The 24,822-nt window shown below is 43.5% G+C and overlaps 1 protein-coding gene across 2 annotated transcripts; it reads right to left on the reverse strand.

Moving 5' to 3' along the window:
• Positions 1-11,182: 11,182 nt before the first annotated feature.
• On the reverse strand, positions 11,183-17,955 carry LOC136477812 (remorin-like). 2 transcript variants are annotated; one of them, XM_066476069.1, is made up of 5 exons: positions 17,687-17,955; positions 17,087-17,143; positions 16,918-17,005; positions 16,442-16,523; positions 11,183-11,257 (listed from the first exon to the last, which is right to left on the reverse strand). In XM_066476069.1, the coding sequence occupies exons 1-5, from the start codon at positions 17,829-17,831 to the stop codon at positions 11,198-11,200; spliced, it is 432 nt and encodes a 143-aa protein (XP_066332166.1). In that variant the 5' UTR covers positions 17,832-17,955; the 3' UTR covers positions 11,183-11,197. The 2 variants fall into 2 exon arrangements, with proteins under 2 accessions (XP_066332166.1, XP_066332167.1); XM_066476070.1 differs by lacking the exon at positions 11,183-11,257 and adding an exon at positions 12,266-12,301.
• Positions 17,956-24,822: the final 6,867 nt, after the last annotated feature.

Raw genomic sequence — 24,822 nt, forward strand, 5'->3', positions numbered from 1 at the left:
ACATTTGATCCCTTAGTTATAGTTGTAGGTTCAGCCTCTGTTGTTGACATCCTAAATTCAGAGTTCAAGCAATCATCTATACATTCAGATTTCAGAGTTTACACTAACACAGATACATACATGCAGCCAACAAATGATTCAATCAAACAAAAGAGGAGCAGGCTTTAGAGTTTAGATTTAGTCAATCAGATACATACTGTAATATACATGTAGCCAACAAATTAAAAATACATACATGTCATTCAAATTTAGTCAAGTATGTCATTCAGATTCAGATCAGATTTTAGACTTCAGAGCACTTCAAGGCTAACAGAGGAGAGGAGCAGGGAACAGAGGAGAGGAGTAGGGGAGGACATACAGACCTTGGGCCTTAGGGCTTCCGCTTAGGGAGGAGACCGGCGAGGAGGGGACTAGGTGGTGGGAGGACATGCCCAGCGGGGAAGGGAGCGCCCGGTAGGAGGACAAGACCGGCAGGGAGGAGCACCTAGTGAGATGAAGAGACCGGCGGGAACGAGCTTCTAGGCAGGGCGAAGCATGACTAGAGGGACCACAAGCTCAGCGGGGAAGAGCGCGGCCTATGGGACCATGAGCTTGGTAGGGAGGAGCGTGACCGATGGTACCACGAGCTCAACGGGGAGGAGTGTGGCCTGCGGGACCACCTACCCAGTGGGGAGGAGCGCAGTCGGTGGGAGTAGCTTCATGGCGGGGTTGCAGGGAGGTGAGCGGTCGTCAAAGAGCGGGAAGCAAGCAGGCGCGTCCTTTTCCCTCTTCTCCCTCTTATCCTTCCCATGCCTAAGCCTTCTTTTCCCACGCTCGAAGCCAGCTGTGCGCGCGTGCTCGCCCGCGGAGTCAATTCTTCATGCGCTCGATCACCGCGTCCGCCTCTACACTGCCTAGACTGCTTTAGTGTTGCCAAATCGACACCGAGGTGCCGCCTTGTGCCATCGAGGCACTCCACCCGCCTAGGGGTCCGCCTACCCCCGTAGGCCAGGCGGGAACCCCTCGCCTAGCAATTAGTCACGCCTAGGCGGGGATGAGGCATCGTCTTTTTGATCCTTGGTGCTAATTAACTTGTAAGGTCCTTCACATTTGCTTCATAGTTTCCCATGTCCAAACAAGCAACACAATGTCACCTGGTTTAAATTCTTTCTTTTTCAATCTTTTGTCATGCCACCTCTTTGTCCTCTCGTAGAGTTTTGCATTATGATATGCTTTTTCTCGCCATTCCTCTAGATCAAAGAGTTGCATCTTTCTCTTCTTCCCAGCTGCTTCAAAGTCCATGTTCCACCTTTTTGTGGCCTAATGAGCTTTGAATTCCAACTCGATAGGTAAGTGATATGTCTTCCCATAGACAAGTTGGTATGGTGACATTCCAAGAGTTGTTTTATAGGCTGTTCTATAAGCCCATAGTGCTCCATGTAACTTATCTTTCCATGTTGTTCCCATCTCATTAACAGTCTTCTGCAGAATATTCTTGATTTGCTTGTTTGATGTTTCTGCTTGTCCACTAGTTTGAGGATGATATGGTGTCGCGACGTTACGATGGACCCCATGGTCGGATAAGAAGCATCGGAACCTTCTATCAATGAAGTGAGGACCTCTATCACTAATTACCATGCGTGGAACTCCGAAGTGAGGAAAGATGGTATCTAAAAACATCCTCTTGGCGTTATTGGAATCTGTAGCTCGACATGGTAAGGCTTCAACCCACTTTGAGACATAGTCGACTGCCACCAGGATGCATTCGCACTGTCGGGATTTTAGAAATGGCCCCATGTAGTCGATTCCCCAGACATCAAAGAGTTCTAACTGGAGGTTGGTGATGAGTGGCATGGCATCTCTTGCATTGATATTCCCATGTTTCTGACACGGGATGCACCTCCATATGAATTCTTTGGTGTCATCGTACATGGTTGGCTAGAAGAATCCACTTTGCCAGATCTTAGCATTAGTGCGGAATGCCCCATAATGTTCTCCATACGGTGATGAGTGGCATCTTTCAATGATCTTGATTGCTTCCTCAGCAGGAACACACCTCCTGAGCAGTCTATCGGAGCAAACTCGAAAGAGGTATGGTTCATCCCATAGGTGGAGGCGACTTTCATGGATGAGCTTCCGCTTATTCTCTCTCGGTGGTACATAACCCGCAACTATAAAATTAGCAATATTCGCGTACCAGGGGTCGAATCCTATGACCTTTTGGAGCAAGTCATTCCACATAAAATCATTGATGGGCAGCTCCTATGGATTCTCGAACTGCATTCTTGACAAGTGATTGGCTATAGAATTTTCTATTCTTTTTTATCTTTATTTCTAAATCAATTCTTAAAGCAAAAGGATCCATCTTATAAGCCGAGGCTTAGCATCTTTCTTAGTAAGGAGATATTTAAGAGCAGCATGATTAGTGTAAACAATAACCCTAGCTCCTACTAAGTAAGATCTAAACTTGTTAATAGCAAAAACAACACCAGGAACACTTTTTTAGTTGTTGCATAATTAAGTTCAGGTCCTGACAGAGCTTTACTAGCATAAGAAATTGCATGATGCTTTCTATCTTTTGTTTGACCCAATACTACCCCCATAGCATAATCACTAGCATCACACATGATTTCAAAAGGCAGTGACCAATCAAGGGTAGAATGATTGGTGCAGAGATGAGTGCTTTCTCAAGGATTTGAAAAGAATTTACACATTCATCATCAAACTCAAAGGGAGCATCCTTGGCTAACAAACTTGTAAGGGGTCTAGCAATATGAGAAAAATCTTTTATAAAACCGTGATAGAACCCCGCATGACCAAAAAAACCTCATACCCCTTTGACATTCGTAGGAGGAGGTAGTTGTTCTATTACTTCTATCTTAGCTCGGTCTACCTCTATCCCACGTTCAGACACCAAGTGTCCAAGCACTATGCCCTCTCTAACCATGAAATGACATTTTTCCCAATCAAGGACTAAGTGCTTTTCCTCACATCTTGGCAAAACTCTGTCTAAATTTTCTAAGCAATCATTGAAAGTTTTCCCACAAACAAAAAAATCATCCATAAAAACTTCCATGATTTCTTCTATCATATAAAAAAATAGACATCATGCACCTTTGGAACGAAGCTAGAGCGTTGCACAAACCGAAGGACATCCTACGATAAGCATAAGTTCCATAGGCACAAGTAAAAGTAGTTTTGCTTTAGTCATCAGGATGGATCGGGATTTGATGATAGCCAGAATGCCCATCAAGGCAATAAAAGAAAGAATGCTTTGCAATGCATTCCAACATCTCATCGATGAAGGGTAACGGGAAGTGATCTTTCTTTGTTGCCTTGTTAAGTTTTTGGTAATCAATGCACATCCGCCATCCTGTGACTGTTGGTTGTGGAATTAATTCATCTTTTTCATTTTTATCACAGTCATGCCCCTTTTCTTCGGTACAACTTGTACCGGGCTTACCCACTCACTATAAGGCACGGGATAGATTATCCCTGCATGCAAAAGTTTCAACACCTCTTTCTTAACAACTTCTCTCATCGCATTGTTAAGCCTACGTTGGGGCTCCCTGGAAGGTGGATATAATAGATCTATGGGAATGCGATGGGTGCAAAGGGCTAGACTAATCCCCTTTAGGTCTTCGAGTGAGTAGCCAAAAGCAGAGCAATGCTTTTTTAAAATGGTAAGGAGCCAGAGGGTCTCGTCCTTAGAGAGTTTATTACTAATAATCACAGGAGACTCCCTATCGTTGTTTAGAAAAGCATATTTCAAACCTAAAGGAAGGGGTTTGAGCACAATGGGGAGTTTTGGCGGCTCTTGAGTTTCATCTAGAGGGAAAGGATCTCATGGTTCTTCTTCGTCTTGGATGAAATCCTAGGTGTCTTCTTCAAGATCTTTCTCGGAAGCTTCCAGGAGAGAAGCTGCCATAATCTCCTCCATTGGATCTTGCTCGGGACTCAACTTTGTCTTAACATGTAATGAGCGAGTAATGACAATAGACAGGTTTGTGCTCTTCCTGAGACTTACATTTATACTCCTCTTTCTTCCTTCATGTAGGAGTCTCTCTATTGGATGCCCTATCAAAAGATCGAACTACCAAATATCGAAAACATAAAAACTAAGATACACCTTGATTTCATCTACTTTGATAGGGATGAGGTGAAAATTTCCTTTACCATGAAGGATTTGCCCTGGGAGACTTTTTAAGAGTTTGGTTGTTGGAGTTAATTGAAAATTTCCAGGAAGGGTATGTGCAAAAGATTTAGATATAAGATTTACTCCTACAACCAGATTATAAAAAACACTAAAGGAGGTTTTATGAATCTGACAACAAATGGAGGTAGAGAAAAAATCTAAATGAATAACTTTAGGAGAAAGCTTGGATTCTCCGAACCACTCATTGCTAACGATTGTTGTCAACTCCTTCACAGTCTTTTTAAGGAACTTCTCTTCTGTTGGGCCAGGAAGATGCTGGTTAGGTGCTGATGGTGCTGAAGATTTCCTTATTGCATAATAATTTGAGGTGTTTCCAAAATCAGAGAAGAGCTCATCCTCGAATTCAGACATATTTTCCAAAGGAGGAATTTGGTGGTTCAGGAACTTGGAGGACAGTTGAGGCTTTAAGTGGTGTAGCTAATGGTTCGAGCTCAACTATCAAAGATTCTTCCTCAGAAGTTTTCTCAACTATGTCTTTTGGGCCATCATCATGAACGCTGGTGTAGGGGGTGTTTTCTAGGATTTTTCTAAGGATTTTCTCCCTTCACTAGCAGAGCAATGTAAGAAGGCACCTCTAGAAGCTGAATCAAGAAATTGTGCGGTCTCCCCACTAAAACCCATATAAAAGTGTTGTAAAAGCATATAGTCTTGAATGGCAAGGTTGGGGCCAGAATTGCCTAGGTTGTTAAAATGTGCCCATGCCGCACCAAGAGATTCTTTTTTCTTTCTGTTTAAAAGATAGAACCTCTATTTGAAGGCTAACCACTTCAGAGATGGGAAAGAAAGATAAGCAAAAGCTAGAGCATAGAGCTTCCCAATCTCCTTGTACACTCCTTATGGTTAGGGTATACCAGTGTTTAGCTCTTCCCATCAAAGAGAACGGAAATAGCTTCCACTTTAAAGTTTCATGTGACATGCCTACTATTTGCAAGCATGCACAAGTTTGCTCAAACTCTCGTAGGTGGGTATATGGGTTTTCATCACCTTCTCCTGAGAATGATTGTTCCTAGACCAAATTTCTTAAAGATGGATGCAACTCATAGCCAGATGTAAAGATAGGTTTCGAAGATTCTAGTGGCTCTAGTTGTGCGCCCATGGGAGCAGCGAAATCATGACGTGATGTTATCCATGCTTAAAGATAAATAAAATAAAAGATACAAGGACAAACCTAGTTCGATGAAATCAAAGCAACCGTTTCCCCAGCAACGACGCCAGAAAACTTGTTGACACCTGTGGAGGCACACTGAGACAAAATCCACAAGCGCACGGGTATCGAAGTTGTTTTCACCCGGAGTATTATCGAGTATCGTATCCATAGGGAAACGTGTGTGTATCGTCTAACAAGTTTGTCTAGGGATAGCAATCAAGGTTTAAGGTATGAGTAGAGAGGATTCCTATGGTTATGAATCTATGCAAAGCAAGGCTTATGATTCTACTGTTCACTTTGGGACGCCGCTTAAACGGTAAAGCACCGCTAATAGATAACTCTACCGACAAGACTACGGTCCTTCTAATTTAAGAACCTGCTCAATTTGATGTGGACTACAAAGGATAGATGGGGCTGTCACCTCCCGCTACTACCACACAACCAGAAAGCAGGGAGCAAACATAGGTAGCCGATAGCCTAAGCACCATGCTTATGCTAACGATTACTACTCTAATCCAGCTAGCAAGAACTAGAACACTCAAAAGAACTGTGAACCCATGAACAAAAGAGCACAAAACTTACTTTAAATATAAATCAATTACCAGAGGTATCTTAGATGTAGACTTGGAGAAGCCTAGATCCACCAAAGTACAAGCCGTAGAGATAGCACCGACAGGCCGATACTCCCTCCAAACTCTTCTCTCACTCTTTAGCTCACTAATTCTATTGCAAGACTAGATCCTATAGAGGACTAATCTTCTCTTGAGAGCTAGCTCCGATCCTGATGAGGAGGATATGAATTAGGGTTTTAGGATGGCTCCAGGGAGGGGGCAGGGGCTGGTATATATAGGCTAAAGCATCAATTCTGGACCTTTGGATCAAACTGACTTAAAGGAATGGCGTAGATGCAATCTAGGAGGTGGTGGAGAACCAACATTCGAAGGAGGGGCTGGCAGGTGGGCCTAGGGGGCCAGGCAGCCAGCAAGTAGGGCCGGCCGACCCCACATGGTAGTCACCTACACTCTGCTTTGGTGGTTCACCTTCTAGAGTCTTCTAGAGTCTTTCCATGTCGGTTTCACTGCGGATAAACATGATTTGCTTTGATGAATAGGTCCTCCTTGTTGGTTTTTTGGATAAACCCTACTAAAAACACAAATTCACCAAAACTCGTGGAATTTCTCAGTTTAAACCCCTAAACCTATGTTGGTGATCCTTTTTATGCATTTATACAAGTTATGTTGATGATTTATGATTGATGTTAACGACCGTCAACAATTGGAAGCAGTGGAAAACATCGCCAAATATCAAGAACAAACCATGAAGTGGAGAGATAGCCAAGTAGTCAGAAAGCTAATTCAGGATGGAGACTTAGTGCTAAGAAGGCAGCCCAACATGGCCAATACTGGAAAGCTCCAGCCCAAATGGGAAGGCCCATATACAGCGAAGGCCATCGGAAGACCGAGATCATTTTACCTAACAGATGGCAAAGGTAAAACAACAACTCACACCTAGAACATCGACAATTTGTGTAGGTTCTATGTATAAATGTAAGGGGTGGCCTCCATGAAGCTATAAGCGAAGGTCACCTCACTTTCATTTTCGTAGCTTTAGCATTTTCTACAAGTTTCTAGAAAAAGGGCCTATACCCTTTTCCTCACAAAGGGGGCTTCTAGCGGAGGTGAGGTTTTTAATGAGGCGGGACCCATGTAAAACCCTCTAAAATATAAAGAGGGATTCCCCCAAAAATACTATGAAAAATGAAGGTTGAAAGTGGCTAGCAATGGAGCCACAACATTCGACAATGACATCACGACAAAGAGGACATTCCACTGCCTTAGCCAAAGGCTCTAAAGCATGGAACGACCTTTGTGGCTAAATTAGCCCGTAACCTTGACAAAGCCTTGTCCACAATCAGGCATCAAGGATTTACCAAAATGGCCAAAAGGCCAAAAAAACCCAACAAAGACCTACTTTCGCTGTAGGCATCGGGCAAGAAAATACCTGGTGAAGACCTATCTCTATCAGGCACCTGGTGAATATTAGGAATTAATAACTAAGGTACAATAGGAATAAAGAGCCAAAGATACAGCAGGTACAAAGAAATCTCTTAGTCCTATTACAACTTCAAAATGTATCTAAGTAATAAGCCTCGTCCAACCACCAAGATTTATTAAATCGTACAAGTAGTAGACTATAAAACCCAGCGCCCTCTCCTAGCACTAGTTTTAGTCAGCGCATTATCATATCCCTAAATTTAGAAGAGCGCTAGGGGGGAAGTCAAGCCAACCAAGAGCTAGTGCACTATAGAACAAAGCAAGAGAACCATGGAAGCCGGAGTTTCCTTAAAAACAAGTGAACAAAAGATATCGTGCGAAGACTTGTAAATACAATAGCTCGCGCAGCCGGCGAAGCCCACATTGAGGTTGTACACATCTTCCACATGGTGTCGTACAGCGTCCACGGGGTATTGTATGACCATAGTCTGGTAGCAAGCAGTTAATGTCAGAGGTTGCGAGAGGGTATTGCACGAAGACTCATAACATCCCCCCGCAACCGAAGACACCATCTGGCGCAACTCAGCATCAACCATGTTCAACGGAAGCGCAGCTGCTCCAGCATGGCCAGAGGCAACAGCAAAGCAATCCAGACACAAGTGAAGACAACACCCATGAAAAGCTTCATCAACCTCTGTTGCTTGCTCAAATTGCGTTGTGGCCTCTAGAGAAGCATCAAGATTGAAGACCAACACCTCCGATGAGTGCTCAAATTGTACCAAAGCCTTCGCAACAACTGCAAGATCAAATACGAGCACCTCAGCTTCTCCACAACGACACGCTAGAGCCTCCTGTCGATAGCTAGAGATCAAAATGCGGAGGCTACAACAAATCAAGTATGTAATGGAGCCTCCACGCAGGACACAAGGTCAAAGACTAGCACCTCAGCTTCTCCGCATAGACACACAAGCTCATCCTCAACATCAACCAGAGAAGAGAGAAGCGGAGGCAAGAACAAGAAAATAAGCACCATCTGCTAGAGCCCTTCGGCCTAGGTAGCAACTATAACCAGAATCTTCAATAAAACAAGTGTGCAACTAAGCATTTCAAGAAAAATTTATTTGAAGAAAAGTAGATATGATTACAACAATAGCACTTTAGAAGCGCAATGATACAAAAGCCTGAAGGCAATAACACAACAAAAGCACAAAAGGTGTTAAGCCTTCCAAACATGTATAAAAGCGCAAAGGCCAGTCAAATAAATCAACATAAATCTAATACTAAGCTGGCGGTTGAGTCCCTCGCCAAGCAAGCAACCTAGTGAACTCAGCACGATCGTCATCTATATCGTTCACCACGAAGGCCCACATGTCACAAACTATGGCAGAACTGCCTAATCTAATGCTTCCCAGGAGTGCTTGTCTTCTATTAGACACTAAGCACTCAGGGGAGAACACTAAATTACTCGGTTCCGTCGGGCACACCCCAAGGGAGAACCCGAAAATCCACATTTTTCCATCAGGATCACAAATGAGAGAATAAAGCTTATATCATTCTTGACCATTTCTTACATCACTTTTAATACAACATCAGAGTAATAGTTATTATATAACAGCAGAATGTAATCAACTTATCAGAGTTATGGACAATTTAATTGAACAGCGGAATATAACCATGTGATCAGAATTACAGCGAAAATAATTATCTAATTATGATATGATGAAGCATTGATAAATGACTAGGACAACATATTATAAAACTTTCATTTATAAAAACATTTAGGAAGAGTTATAAATAAAAACTACGATAGTAGCATAAAGGAAATCCTCTCTAAGCCCACCAGGAGGAATCCACACACAAAGGTCAGCCTTAGCCTCCACCTGTCACCTGCAATAGGGGAAATAAAACCCTGAGTATTCAATTGTACTCAGCAAGACTTACCCGATAGGAGGAAAGAAAAGACTCCAAGGATATGCAAGGCTATCTGGCTTGTGGGGTTATTGCATTTGCAGGAAGCATTACTAAATGTGCGTCCTTATATTCAATTTTTATTAATAGCCGCATTGGTTCATTAACTAACCATTCTATGTAACCACCTATACTACTTTCAAACAGGTGGTAAGCAATCAGATTTCCTTTTTTTGTCTTCAATCTTTCATCTTTCAGTTCTTGCTACGATGCTAAACCATAGACAAGCCGTACTGGATCGTCCGGTGATTCGCGAATCAATGCCCCTAGCTGGGTACCCCAAAAACACACGTCTCGCTTGTACCCCGGGCACAAGCAGGACCAACCCATCACCCTCCTATCTTGGGGTCCAAGGTCCCCGTCCAAATTGGGACTCCAAGCCCCCGCCCCTGAGTCCCGGACTCAGAGCGGTGCAAGGACCTCCTCCACCAAAAAGACACCCTGACAGTCGGTCTAGAAAGAGCCAGAACCCATGACAAGAGAGTAACAAGTCTTCCAAACGCCCATACATAAGTATGTGCTCGGGATAATAAGTCTGTGACTTGCCTAGATTCTTATGCAATGGCCGATCCTTAACCGACACAGACAGGGAAAGCAGTGTAACTAAGCTATGCACCGCATCCACGGCGACCCAACCTCTTACACCCACCAATACCCAAACCATATCCCTGCCCGGTCACCATTTTCCTTTCCACCATTTTTATATTTTCCAAGTGATGATAATCCAATAATATATTTCATATCTCTCGCGAGTGACAGGAAATCACTTGACTTCTACCGGAGTCCTGTAGCATAGCAATCTACACGATCCTGTCATACTAATAAGACTCATAGGATAAAGATATATATATGCAAGTGGATTTCAATCAACTCCTTGAAACTTAATGCACAAATATAATTTAAACTGTAGAAAAGTAGGAGTTATGCACCGGGGCTTGCCTGGGTAAGATATATATTAAAAAGTTAGTATCTGCATCTTTAGATCATCCACATCATCTGAATAGAAAGCCTATTGCATCATCTCCTGGAGAGAATACCATTACACCATCTTCGGATTCCCAATCATCCTTCAATTCATCCGTTGACCCATCATCGTACATATATGATATGCATTGATGCAAATGCATAGATGTAAATAATCAATGACGGTCGAAATGCTTAGAAATCCGATCATGCCTCACAAGCTAACGAGATAGCTCTAACGTTGGTCTACGTATCCATATTGTCGAATAAGACGTTATTTACAAACATTTATTTTAGTTATATAAACCCAAGTTGTTTCTTTATTTCATCCTATCAACTTAATCTTTATTCGAAATAAGGCATCATTATCTATCTAGCAACTAATTATTCTAGAGCTACAAAAATTACAGTGAGCAGCTAATATTGCTAGGAACCTACTGTAAAAATTTTAGATCCAACACTATTACCAATTTATCACAATAATTCCTACAAGTTTATATTTTTATAATATTAAGTAGCCTAATATTATCCAACTATGTGAACAAATTATACTAGCAGGTAGATCATGATTTTAGGAGCCTAATAAAATTGGTTTCATCAGTTTTAGACATCTACACAATTTTATATTGATTTTACAAGTTTACTTTATAAGCTAAATTATAAATTGCTCTAGAAATCAAAATGGGCCGGTGTCAATGATCTCGGCCCAATGCGAAGCGTGGTCCAGTGGAGGACGGTGGCTGTAGCACCCGGTTTTAAAGGCAAAACCAGATACACACTATATGTGAGCCCAGGAAGTCAAATCTCATATATAGCCACAAATAAGGGTAATATCAAAAGACAACACTTATTACATAACGTATTAGTATAAAGAGTTTTACCTCAGAGTATAGACAGCGGAAAGACAACTCCGATCTTCAAGCGAAGACTCTAGTTCCACAGGGACAACTGACTGGTTGACCACAAGCCTAACTCCTCCAAACCAGCAATCTGGTACCCATCCGGGATTTTTATCCAATGTATAGAAAAGTAAAGCAAGTGTAAATACATGTCGTACTTAACAATTATATCATGGGGTTCATGAGGCTCAAAAGGCTGACACTGGTTTAACTGCGATTAGCTTTAATATGTCATCTTTTTAAGCAATTGAGTAGCAAAGGATTTATCATTCCCATAAACACATGATCAGGTAAACATGATTAACGTATAGCATAAACAATCAATTATTAGCATCATCATTATTCATTAGTGATCATCTCTATTCCATAAGGGTCCAAGGCCGCTCGTGTCCGTGAGCACGGCTGTTATAACAGTTTCATACTCTGCAGAGTTTGTACACGTTCACTGTGAGTTGTGATTTACCCTTTCGCCCGAGGTAGCTATTCTCTTGACCCACTTCCAAGGAAGGTCGGCAGGGTTCATTATAAAGCCTTTCAAAGAATTCGTCTAACATGTTAGGGCCGCCAGGCGTATGTGGCCCATCTCTAGGAGTGGCAAGCGTGGGCATCGCAGCACGGTACACACTTCCTAGCAGCAAAGGAAACATACCCCGCGCCTCAAAGGTAACCACTAACAAGCTAGAAAAGATCCTCATACTGAGCTAAAGCCAGAGCCATATGGCCCTCACAGCTGTACTGTAAGTCCCGGATGATCGCTTACAGATAAGTCCTTAGGGAGAGGAATCTGAAGCATATAAACACTTCAGCCCCCTGGTTCCATGTTACTAAAAAGTCATGTTTTAATGTTTATTGCATATACCATTAGTCAAGTTACAAGATCATGGTTTTGATTAAGCACTAGCAATAACTATCCCAATGCATTATCCCAAAGGTTTTCAAGGAACAAGATATCAAATATCTAGGATATCCTTAATGGCAACAAAGGAGACACATGCAATATGAATTTAGTGATTAAATGTGAATAGGTAACAAGGATGGTCCCATGCTATACTTGCCTTACATACCGATCCTTCGGTAAGCTTTATTCTTCGATGTCTTTCTTCTTCTTCTTAGATCACCACGTGTATCTCACCGACTGGACAATCGTAGAACACCACACAAACATCCATACACATACATGCATAGCATACAATTGCATCTATATCAGAACAGTACACCAATCATAGAAAAATAAGTAAAAGAGATTGATATACGATTCTACGCATCACTACGAACACACAGTCACGAGAGGCACGCTAATCGAAGCTATAGTTGAAAAGTTACAACTACCGAGAGATTTGCTTAACACGTGGAAAAGAGACTATAGGCTTCGTTTATGTTATCTATATGAATTCATATACAAAAGATGTTTATAAATAATATAGATTATATTAAGTCAACTTTCGATTTGAATTATAAAAACAAAAGTAAAACAGATCATATTTTATGTATAAAACTCAGTTGTATAATCTTTAATCAAGATATGGTTTAAACTATGATTTTTATGAAATAGTAATATAGTAAACATCATTACTAATACGTAGATCTCGACGTTATGAAACAAACGCAACTTGAACGGACTATTTCGGAGTTAGAATGAATAAGTTATGATTTACACAAGTTTTCCTTTAATTAAATAATAGATTAAATCTACTCATGAATTTCAAGTGTTGAAAACATGCCTAACAGTAATATAAATATGTAGAAAACGTAAATACGATCCTAACGCAATTTGAACGGATCAAATCGGACTTAAAATGCAAAAGTTACGCATGAAATAAGATCCAGTGGCATTTCTGTGAATATTTGAATTCAAATTTGAATTAAAACAATTAAAATCTGAATTTAAACGGATTTTAGACTGGGCGCACTATTTCTGGAAAACACAGGGTTCTAACCGAATAAAAACAGGACCTAAAAGAAATCATTTTGAACTGAATCGGACCGCGGGTTGATTACTGTAAAACACGGGGGCTTTTCTGCAAGATGCGCATGGCTTTGACTGCGTTTGACTCAGCTGCTGACTTGGCGACATGTGGCAGGACGTGATTGGCTAGGTGCACCACGAGGCAGTGGACGCGGTGCGCTGGCGCCGTGGACCACGTCCATGAGTCCGTGGTGAACCAGCCACTTAAACCCGAAGGGGTATCTAATCCTAACCGTGCAAAACAGATCCGACGGCGCATGAAGCTTGGGAGGATCTCCGCCGGCTGCGCAGTCCCGCCGGCGAGTCCTCCATGGACGATGGCGAGCCGAGCTCGGCGGTGGACGCCGGGATGGTGTTCCAGACCTCGCCGGGGCAACTAAACCTACTGCGATGATCTAAACGAGAGCGCGAACACAAAGGACGCAACGCAGAGACGAGGTACTTGCCGGAGCGTCGGGTCCGCGGCGGCGCCATGGCCGGCGGAACGGGAGCTCACGGATACTGAGGTCTAGCGCGCTTTTTGACGAACAGAGCTCATGGGGAGGACGAGGGGCTCACCGCGATGCGTCTGGAGGGGAGCGCAGCGTCCTGGAGAGCTCCGAAGCGGGTCGTCGACGGCGGCGACAACGTCTGGAGAGAGAGAAGGATGCGGGTGAGATGGAACCCGGGCGAATCAAGACCAAAAAGCGAAATCGATGATACATACGGGCGCGGGCGAGTACGGCAGGGCTCAGGACATCGTCGGAGTCGAGGTTTGGGCACCGAAGCAGCGGGGCTACGGGCGACAGTGGCGAGCTTCGGCGGCGGTCAGAGAAAAGAGAGGAGGATGGGGGAGGAAGAAGGGGTCGCGGGGCTTTATAGGCCAGATGGTGAGGGGAAAAAGGAAGGGGAGCAAGCGGGATGGGTCACCTTCCGTATGCGGGCGACGGCTTTCCGCGCATGGCCGGCGACTGGAGAAGGAAAGCGCCAAGGAAGAAAGGAAACACGGGGAAGAAGAAAGGAAAGGGAAACAAGGGCGCTGACAGGTGGGCCACCCACGCAGTGAGTGAAGGGAGAACGGACGGCACGTGCGGCGAAGGCATTGCGGGCGGCTGATGCGGAGCGGGCTGCGTAGGTGGGCTGGCGCGCTGGAGGCCGAGCGCTTGCGCGAGGCAGGCCGAGCAGCGGGCCGAGGCTGGGAAAACGGGAAGGAGGGGAAGGGAGGGGCGGCTGGGCCGAGCGTGGGAGGGGAAGAGCGGGCCGAAGGGGGAGATGCGCTGGACTGGGCCGCTAGCAGTGGGCCAGGTGGAGCAGGCTGGGCTAAACAGTGAAGAAAAGAAGATTTTCAAATAAAAATCCTTTTCTATTTTTAGTTTTCAAATCCAAATTCAAATGTAATACCAAATGCAAATTCAAATAGAGTTTTGAATATACTTTTCAATTCCAATAAAAGTGAGCAATTTTGGTAAGTTTCCAAAAATAACTTTTTAAGTTCTTACATTTTCCAATTCCTTTTCTTTTTCTAATCTTCCAATTCCAAGCTAAATTCAAATCCAATTCAAGTATGGTTTCAAAAATACTTTCCCATTTAATAAAAATGGTCAATTCCATTAGGTTTTCCAAGATAAACTTTACAAATTTTAAAAATACTTTTATTTTTCTAATTTTCTTTTCTTTCTTTCTTTTATTTCAAAGCCATTTTCAAACTCTTTTCAAAAACATTCCAATTACTTCGGAGTTTTGGATCCACACCATCCATCACAATAAATAAGATGCAACAGCATGTATGCTCACACATGTTACTACCTTATAATGTATTTTAAATTAATGAAAATTTTTATTTTCCTATATTTCATGTGCACAAAAATTCATAAATAAATCATTTTAGCTCTATTTTAAAAGAGGTAAATTTTAGGGTGTTACAGTGGCCCAGGCGCGGGCAGTGAGCAGGCCACAGGCAGCGGCCTCGACAGCGATGGCAATCCAGCAGCGCGGAAACAGGCCAGCCAGAGGCCCAGGCGACAGTGACACCCGACCGGCCCAGGCGCAAGCGGACCAAGGCCCACCCAGCGCAGGCGCGAGCAGCCTGGACGCTTCGACAACCTGCCGGCCTAGCTCGGTGCAGCAAACCGGCCCAGTGCGGCACAACAACGGGCCAGCCCAGCAATTCCCCAAGACAAAATCTAGCGCGGGTGCTGGCGTTTTGCTAAGTGGCCCTCGTTTTCTTTTCTATTCGTGAAGCTAACGATAGTACTATTCAATTGAGTTAAGAGCTTTATATCAGTAACCGTAGAGGTATTCGAATTCTTAATTTCAAAGGTCCTTGGCCGGACTTAACCAGAGGTTGCGCAACTCTAACCAAACACCAACGTATGCGGCCCCACCGGCGACAACCAACACTACCAAACGACTACACACATCTAGATCAACCGATCAAGGTATTTTGCACACAAAACGGTGCGGTACCGCAGCGGGGACACGTGCCGTGGCGGGGTACGGCTGCGGGTACGTCGACGTCGGCGGCAACAGCCCTCCCGGCTACGCTGCATCACTAGAAATCCTTCCTTAAGTTACTGCTAACATGCTAGAAGCCTTAGATGCACTAGCACTACTCCTTCTCGGCCCAGCCCCGGAAACGGCATCTAAACCGAGCTCAACGGCAGCGGCGAAAGTGTCCCAGCGAGCACGAAGCTTAGATAGTCAAACCAACTACCACAAAAGCAGAAGGACCTCACTAGAAACGTGTAGGAAGGGCTAGTCGAGGTCGCAAGGCTCGGCAATGTAGTCGACCATGTGTGCACCGGCAGGCTGTGCGCGCCCCAGCTTGGCACCATCGCGTCACGTCATGAACAGAGAGGTCGCTGGCCAGACGGGGATGAGCAACAGCACGAGGGGATCGATTGTGGTTGTTTTAGAATTATGTAAAAAAAACATTTTTCAAGACCTTACCGCTAATCTGTAGTACTCCTGCTGATTGTGGTTGTTTTAGAATTATAGTCTGTCAAACTTCTTTAATGTGATCCATCAATATAAGAAAAGTTTAAGTTACACAGATTAACAACACAGGTTGATGATACTTTGATAATATATAGTATTTTTGTATTTATAATAGTATACTTTGCAATAAATGTAGGTAAAAGTATCATATTTATGATAGTATACTTTGCAATAAAATGTCATGCTTTGGAACATGTGGTTTATGATTCATCATACGGAATACTTTGCTGTTCTAAATGACTTAGAGTTGTAATCAGACGGAGTTCTAAATAGGATAGAATCATCGTCCTTTAAAACAACGTATAACAAGATAAACGAAAATATCAAACTTACTTCCTTCTTTTTCAACTGAGCTTCTATGACTGCCTTCTTTGTGTTCTCCCATGAAAGAATAATAGATTGTTTCTTAGCAACCCTGTGACATAGGGATTAGTTAGTTGATTAGTCACGGTTTTGTGATTTATTTTCTTACTAGATACACACACTTTCTAATGAAATCATGCAACAACATAATGTCATGGTCATCATACATTCGTGCTCCTGCTTGCTAGCATGTTTTTTTCTCAATGCCTAGTTGTTGGCTTAAACATGTTGTACCACTGAGTCTGAAAGGTCGAGGGTTTAGGTACATTAATTAAAAAAATACAGTAGAATTTTCTTAGAATGTTTATGTATTTAGATGTTTGGAGAATAGTTTTGCTCACAGAAAAAACTGAAGAAGAAAATGTTGCTTGACAACTGATAATTGCCATCTAGCACAAAATTGACTAGCTATGTGAGAAACTGGAGAATACAACTTGGCAACATACTTGTTGTCTGCTTTTGCCTTCTCATTCTCTTCCCATGCTTTAATCAAAGAGTTCCTCTTCTCTATTTCCACCTTTGCAAGAGCAATGTCTAAACATAGGTTACTTTAATTAGTCAATTCTCATGATTATACCATATGCAATAGGAAGAAAAAAAGGATCAATTAATTACCTCTGTCATTTGAGTTCCTTGGCGTATTATTCACAACACAAGGTTTATCAGCCACCTCTGGGAAGCACAAAATGTATGGAACTTATTCAGAGTTTAGCATAAATGACTTAATTAAACATTTCCCCCATCGAAGACATGCAATAGTAGTATTCAAGGAATCATGTACATCTTAACTTCATGCACCTTTTTTGAGTGTGTTGAGATAGATTATACATAGTTTAAAATTGATAGATTATACTAGTACGTATACAGGCAAGCTCGTTTCGCTGAAATTTGGTTTACGCTGATGTTTATACTGAAATGCTGTGAGAGAAAAACATCATTGATTCGCTGAAAAGTACCGTCGAAGAGTGCTTTCGGAGACCAAACTTTATTAAACGCATGGGTTCGACGAGATTAGATAAGGACAACCTTATTTCGACACTATTGCACAATCCATGCCACAAACTGACAGCGCGCTCTGGAAATTCACAGAGGAAAACTGCATGTGCCTTGTGCGACGAAACGGAAACTCGCATGTCTCTGCTGCTGCTACTATACTCTACCAGCAACATAAAAGTTCAGGACAGGGTGAAAGGACGGAGTACTTGTACTACTCACTGTCAACGACGACGAGGGCCTTGGAGTCACCGGCCGGCGGCCCGGGCGCGGGGACAACGGCCTCCTCCGCTGCCACGGCCTTTGCCGCCGTCTCCACAGCCGGCGCCGCCTCCACCTCCGCCTTCTTCGGTCCCTCCGCAGCCATCTCGCAGCTCACGCTGTACAGCACAGGCGAATCGGCGTAGGCTGCTGAATTTTCTGGACTTGTTTTCGCAGCAGCTGGGTGAGTGCCTGGGTATGTACATATACGTGGCCGACGCTGTTGTTGCGCGCCGATAATATATACACAGCCGACAGCCGGCCGGGTTTAATTAGCTGGCGTGGAGTGAGATGCTCGGAGCTCGGAAAAAGCTTGCGAGCCGGCGCGCCAAAGTAAACAGAAGTTGGGTGCAACCGTAGGACACCGCTGGTACGCCCGCTGTACAGCGTTCCCAGACGCTCGTTCCAATTTCCAAAGCAGACAGCTTTGATCGCCTTCGTCGTTGCGGTCCTCCGTGGAAACTGAAAATTCCCGATCAGCATCAGCCATATGTTGTTCAGGGGTACTGTGGTTAGCTAATACAATGGTTTGCAATTGTCGCCGCGCGACGGCCGTACCGAAGCTCGGACGGCCGGCGTCGGCGCTGGAGCTGGCGTGTTGACCTGTGTTTTTTTTTTTGATGGACATGGCGCCATTTACCGAGTTCTTTAGGTGGTATGGCTGTTCAGAACTGAAAACAGAGATAGCTTCCAGACAGGACAGGCCTACAGGCGCAGTGAATTGATTCAAGGTGAGCTTTAGTGATGCCATTTGTGGATTAAAACACCACTGTCATTTGTCAAACAGCTCAGACGATGCTTGTCGGCGGCTCGGAGCTAATTGAGCTTCCATATAATGGTAATAATGCTCAATCAGTCAGGTTCTTGCAATCTTCCTTTTTCTCGTTTTATTATTCGACCCACATGCTGATAACCTGTAAAACAACCGCACAATGGTCACCTCCTTTGGCTCTGTTCGGCTACCTAAAAAACGGCGGCTGCTGCTGATGTTGATTTGTTGTGAGAGAAAAATAATGTTCTTGATACTGATAAGTTCAAGCGACCAAAGAAATTTATGTGTTTTATTTATGCATATGCATCAAATCCCTGTCACGGTGCACCATTCATTGACCATGCCTTCTTATTTATGCATTTTCTGATATTTTCACGGGTTAGTGTTTCTGTCGTCAGTAGCTTGCATGCCTTGGTGGAACCTTCCATTTAACTTTCTTCAGAGCTATTCCCCTTTTGATAAAGAGATATGTTTATCTATGTTCATTACAATATGGGGGATATCTGGCAATGAGTTAATGATAGTTATGGGCTATCGATTTCCATTATACTATTTAAAGTGACATCTCTTTAAATTATGCTTTTCCGCTGGAATGTCAATAATTGAACAGCATAAACTAGTTGGGCTGAAGGTTCTGACAAGTTGAATGCACTCCAGCTAAAATCTAGTTGTGTCTGTAAGTAGTGTATGGTTCGTTGCTCATTTTACGGCACTCAAACTTAGTGGAACTTTATAAACTACTACTTATATTCTAAATTGTAAATTATTACTTTTTTAAATACATTATTTTCATTATATATCTAGATATAATATTATATACATAAGTATATAGCAAAAGCAACGCACGTAGAATTAGAACCGAAGGAGCAGTAACAACTCCAACTTGAGCACAACATTTATTGCTGTGGACGCCCAGATAAAACCCTCAGTTCTGTCCGTAAGCAGCGTATGGATCGTTGCTCATTTTACGATGCTCAAACTTTAAATAAACTTGTTGTAAAAAAAAACTTTAAATAAACTAATAATAACTACTCAAACTTGAGCACAACACATGTACTGTTGTAATGCTGTGGACGGTACCTGCGCGACTTGAGCACCAACGCATGACAATTTTTTTATATATATAAATCTGTTCCTGTTTGGATTGGCGCACTTGTCTCTTGGCAGGCGTCATATCAGTACATCACGTTTCCAGCGTGAGCTTCTCATACTTTTATGGTTGAAAAACGAGTCTAGTACAACAGTACTGCGTTCGAACTTTGGATCATGCAGTAAAGAGTTGTCACGTGGAGATGAGAGTTGATAGGTGAAGACGTTGTATAAGGTGTTTGATATTAATAAAAAAATAAATTATAGAATTCGTCTGTAATCTATGAGATAAATTTATTAAAACTAATTGGCTTTGTTTGGTTTGTTGAAATTTGGCTGAAAATACTGTTCTGACTGAATTGTTGTGAAAGAAAAACATTGTTCTGGCTGAAAAAACAAGTTGAATAGTGCGGATTATAAGATAAGCCGAACGAGGTCATTAATTCATCGTTAGCATATGTTTACTACGGCACCATATTATTAAATCATGAATTAATTAGGTTTAAAAAATTCGTCTGACAAAATAGTCTTAATCTGTGTATTTAGTTTTATAAATAATTTATATTTAATACTCTATGTATATATCTAGATATTCGATTGGACGACGAATAAATTTGAGGAAACAAACACCGCGAAACGCACGATTGTGTCATCAGTCACTGCAATGTGCAATGTGGTGCAGAGTCTTCACTGCTTCTTGTTCTGCCGTTTTTGAGGAATGAGGGGTGTTTGGCATTGGCACTGCTCCTCTGCGGGCGCTTCACTGCTGGAGTTAAGGCAAAATCACTTTTTTTTACCAATTCAAGCCCATGAGTCATACTGGTTCCTTGACCTCATTAAGCTCATAAGGTCCATGATATGTCTTAGAAAAAAGTTTATTGTGAGCCAGTACATGCTTCTGAACGCGGACACCCCCCTCCCCCCGCGTCGTCTCCTGGGCGACTTGGGGGCGACGCGCCCACCACCGCCCCAAGCACCACGCCCCAGGCCATCTCCGGCCGCCGCCGCCGTTGCTCCGGCGAGCGGTGGCGGCGGCCCGCGGTGAAGCCCAACAAAGCTTCCCCTGCAGCAACTTTCCCAACCCCTCCCCTCCCCTTCCTCATTTCAAACTATGCTTTTCTGAGAGAAGGTCGACCGGCGACAAGGAAGATGACCAGCGCCGGGCCGGCCGAATCCATGGCATCCGAGTGCGGATCCGGCACCCACCGCCTCGGATCTGAGGCTGCCGGGCGGCGCGCCGTTAAGCAGGCTCCCGCTAGCTGCGCGACGAGATCCGCCGCTTCAGGCTCCGGGAAGGGCTCGGCGAAATCCGGCGGGTGGGGCTGCTGGCGGCGCGGATCCGGGCGCTCTAGGGCTGGATCCGGTGGCGGTGCCCCCTATCCTGGCGTTTGGCACAGTGGTGGCGATCCTGGCCTTCGACCGACACGGCGAGCGCGGTCGCGGCCCGTGGTTGCTGGTGCTGGCTGGCACGGACGTGGCACGGGGGCCCGAGGCCGTGGCTCTGGCTCTCGGCCGGGTCGTGCTGGTGCCGGCACGTCCTCAGCCTCTGCTTCTCGCTGCACGTGAGGCGGTGGCTGGCTTCCTCTTCATCGGCGCTGATTTGGTGCAGCCGCGGGGCCGTTCACCTGGCGTCAGTCAGTGTGGTGGCCGCATCCCTGAGGCGGTTCCCAGCCGCCGGGCGCTGGCTGCAGGCGGCCGCTGCTGCTGGCAGCATGGACACCGGTGCGTGTGTCCCTGGCCGCTGCTGCTATGGCACTTTTTAGTGGAGACTAAATTCAGTTCTGCAGAAGATAAAGATTAACTTCTGTCGAAAGATTAACTTCTGTCGAAAAGATAAAGATTAACTTCTAAAGGACAGCATGAACCGAACCGTTATTTTGAGGGCTCGCGGCATGTTGTCCAATGCTAACAGGCGTTTTTTTTTTTTTTTCTCTCTGAGGCTGCTAACACCACGTGTTACTTTGATCAACCGGTTATCTTCTATCTCACTTAATAAGAAAATTTTCATTGAGGTATGTGTTATAAACATAGTACCTCTGAACCGTAGATCGGGGTAAATATCTTACTTAGGGTTTTTCTATTTCATCCTAGCGCAGCTACGTCGTAGCCGTTCGGACGTCGGTGTCGAGTCAGCTCGGCACAGTGGAGTTTAGCGCAGTGGTGGCGAGGTCTAGTGGCGACGGTGACACGAGTTTGGTGGGGCTTTCCGTCGCTGGCAGCATCTTTCTTTAGATCGGATTAGTGTCTCTCTATAGGTGGTTACGATGACTCAGCTCAACCTCTTTTTTTATAGCCATGATCTCCACCTCTCTTTATAGTGCTGTGCGATAGGGGTCCTCAAACCATATTAGGGTTGGGCGTCCCCGATTAGGATGCAGATTCAAGGATCCAATAGGTCGGTGGAGATCAACTAATATTCTTCCCCTTGGTCTCACTACCATCTTTTAATTTTATATCATTTATTTTTGTTCATTCGATTACAGATTAGCACATAGAGCGTGTTTCATCGTTATAGTCAATTGCCGATAGATTTAACAGCTACAACACACCACTCTGTTCTGAAATAGATACTTTGGGTCTTCTTTTGTCAAAGAATTTTAGGCTTTCTTTTAAACCCATATTAGCTACATGTTCTCTGAACACGTTGGATGGTAAGCCTTTTGTAAGCAGATCTGCGAGTATCTTTTCGGTACTTATATGCTCAAGACTTATGACATGATCCCGGACTTTATCTTTCACAATATAATATTTTATGTCAATATGTTTGGCAGCATCACTTGAATTATTGTTGTGAGCATACTATACTGTCGGATTATTATCGTAGTATAACTTAAGTGGTCTATAGATGTCGTCAACCACCTTGAAACGGGATATGAACTTCTTTAGCCAGTTCACCTGCCCTGTTGCCTCATAACACGCTACAAACTTGACATACATTGTGGACGATGTAGTGATGGTTTGCTTTGAACTTTTCCATGAAATAGCTCCCCCTATGAGAGTAAATACATATCCAGATGTGGATTTTCTATCATCTCCCGCATAATCAGAATCAGAATATCCCACCATATGGAGTGAATCTGATCTTCTATACGTCATTATGAGATTTTTCGTTTCTTGCAAATAACGCAAGACTTTCTTTATCATTTTCCAGTGTTCTGTTCTAGGATTGCTCTAGAATCTGCCAAGTAACCCGGTAACAAATGCTAAGTCAGAGCGCGTACATACTTGAGCATATTGCAAGCTTTCGACAGCTAAAACATATGGAACCGTTTTTATTTGATCGATCTCATACTGGTTCCTGGGGCATTGAAAATCTCCATATCCGTCGTCCTTGACTATAGGAGCAAGTGAGGGACTACAGTTGTGCATACTAAATTTCTTTAAGATCTTTTCTATGTATACCTTTTATGACAGTCCAAATACCCCTTTACTTCTATCTCGGTGAATCTCGATTCCTAGAACGAACGAAGTTTCACCAAGATCTTTCATATCCAATTTTGAGGACAAAAACTTCTTTGTCTCCAGTACTAACAAGTAAGATATCATCCACATATAGGACAAGAAAGATAAACTTTCTATTCTTAAACTTTGCATAGACACAATTGTCATCTACATTCTCTTTAAACCCAAAATTCCTTATTGTCTGATCAAACTTCAAGTACCATTGTCTTGAAGTTTGTTTTAATCCATAAATGGATTTCTTTAGGCGGCATCTCATTCGTTCTTTTCCTTCCATGACAAAACCTTTCGGTTGTACCATGTAAACATTTTCCTCCAAGTCCTCATTGAGAAATACCGTCTTTACATCCATCTGATGTAATTCTAAATCGTAATGTGCCACTAATGCCATTATGATTCCGAAGGAATTTTTACATGAGATTGGAGAAAATGTCTCTTTGTAATCAATTTCTTCTCTTTGCGTAAAGCCTTTTGCCACAAGTCGCGCTTTATATCTCTCTATATTCCCTTGAGAGTCAAGTTTTATTTTGTAGACCCATTTACAGCCTACTGTTTTGGCTCATTTAGAAATTATTTCCAAGTCTCAAACTTTATTGACATTCATAGATTTCATTTCATCTTCCATGGCCTCAAGCCACTTTGATAAATGATCACTTCTCATGGCTTCTTCAAATGAGATGGGATCATCCTCTATTTAAAATTCCTCAGTGTTGTATACTTCATAGTCAGCAGGAATAGCTAATTTTCTAACTCTTTGAGACCTTTTAGAGGCCTCCATATTTGGCACATCTTCTGTTTGAGGTTGTTGTTGATCCCCCTCATGTGTGGCAATAGGTTCTTGTCGGTGCGGGACCCATGGGATACCCCGCAAGAAAAGGAGAAGATCTAGTCTAACTAGGATTCTTCCCCTGTAATCTTAGTAGAAGTATTATTCTGTAATCCTACTAGGAACTCTCATTGTAAACCGACTAGGATTCTGACCTTCTAACTATATAAAGGAGGGCAGAGTTCCTAGGGATGGGCGACTTTAACAACACAACACTTTACAATCAATCCAACACAAAGGCTAACGCCGACTGGACGTAGGGCTATTACTCGATCAACGATCGAGGGTCCGAACCAGAATAAATCGACTGTCTCTTAAGTTAACCGTTGAGTTCCGCATACGCTGAAGCCCGAACATACTGCCCCGGGTACCCCCATGGCAGGCTATCGGTGGTCAAACATTGACAGCTGGCGCGCTAGGTAGGGGCTTTCGACGAATTTGCACCCGAGAGCTCGACGGACTTCGTCAACATGATCTTCTCAACGGGATCAATCTTCATCTTCGGTTCATGGATCTGCGAGGCAAGCAACGATGGCAAGCTCCAAGGCCGTCTTCTCGAAGATTCGGATCATCATCAAGACCTTTCCATTTCGGCGACAACGACACATTAACTTGCTACAAGATTCATGTAGCTCGCGATGTCCGATCTAACTCAGATTTCGCGGCTTCACGCAACCGATTCAAACTCAGGCTCCGCTTTCGAGACGGAGTCTTATCCGAGTTCTTTCGGGAAACCGAGTTCTTTTCCAATAAGGCTCCGAGACACGACATCAACCTATCGAGAATACAACTCGGAGTACACTTAGAGTACTCTAAAGAAGACGGGTATTTTTCCGTTCGGTCTCGGCAACATGGCAACGCCTTATCGGGTACAGCTCGAAAGATCTCTTAATCCAGTGCTTGGAATACCACTAACAGGAGCTCAAAAAGGTCTTGTACTAACCGTAACAT

This window comes from Miscanthus floridulus, chromosome 8 (assembly GCF_019320115.1).
Source record: "Miscanthus floridulus cultivar M001 chromosome 8, ASM1932011v1, whole genome shotgun sequence".
Taxonomy (NCBI): Eukaryota; Viridiplantae; Streptophyta; class Magnoliopsida; order Poales; family Poaceae; genus Miscanthus; species Miscanthus floridulus.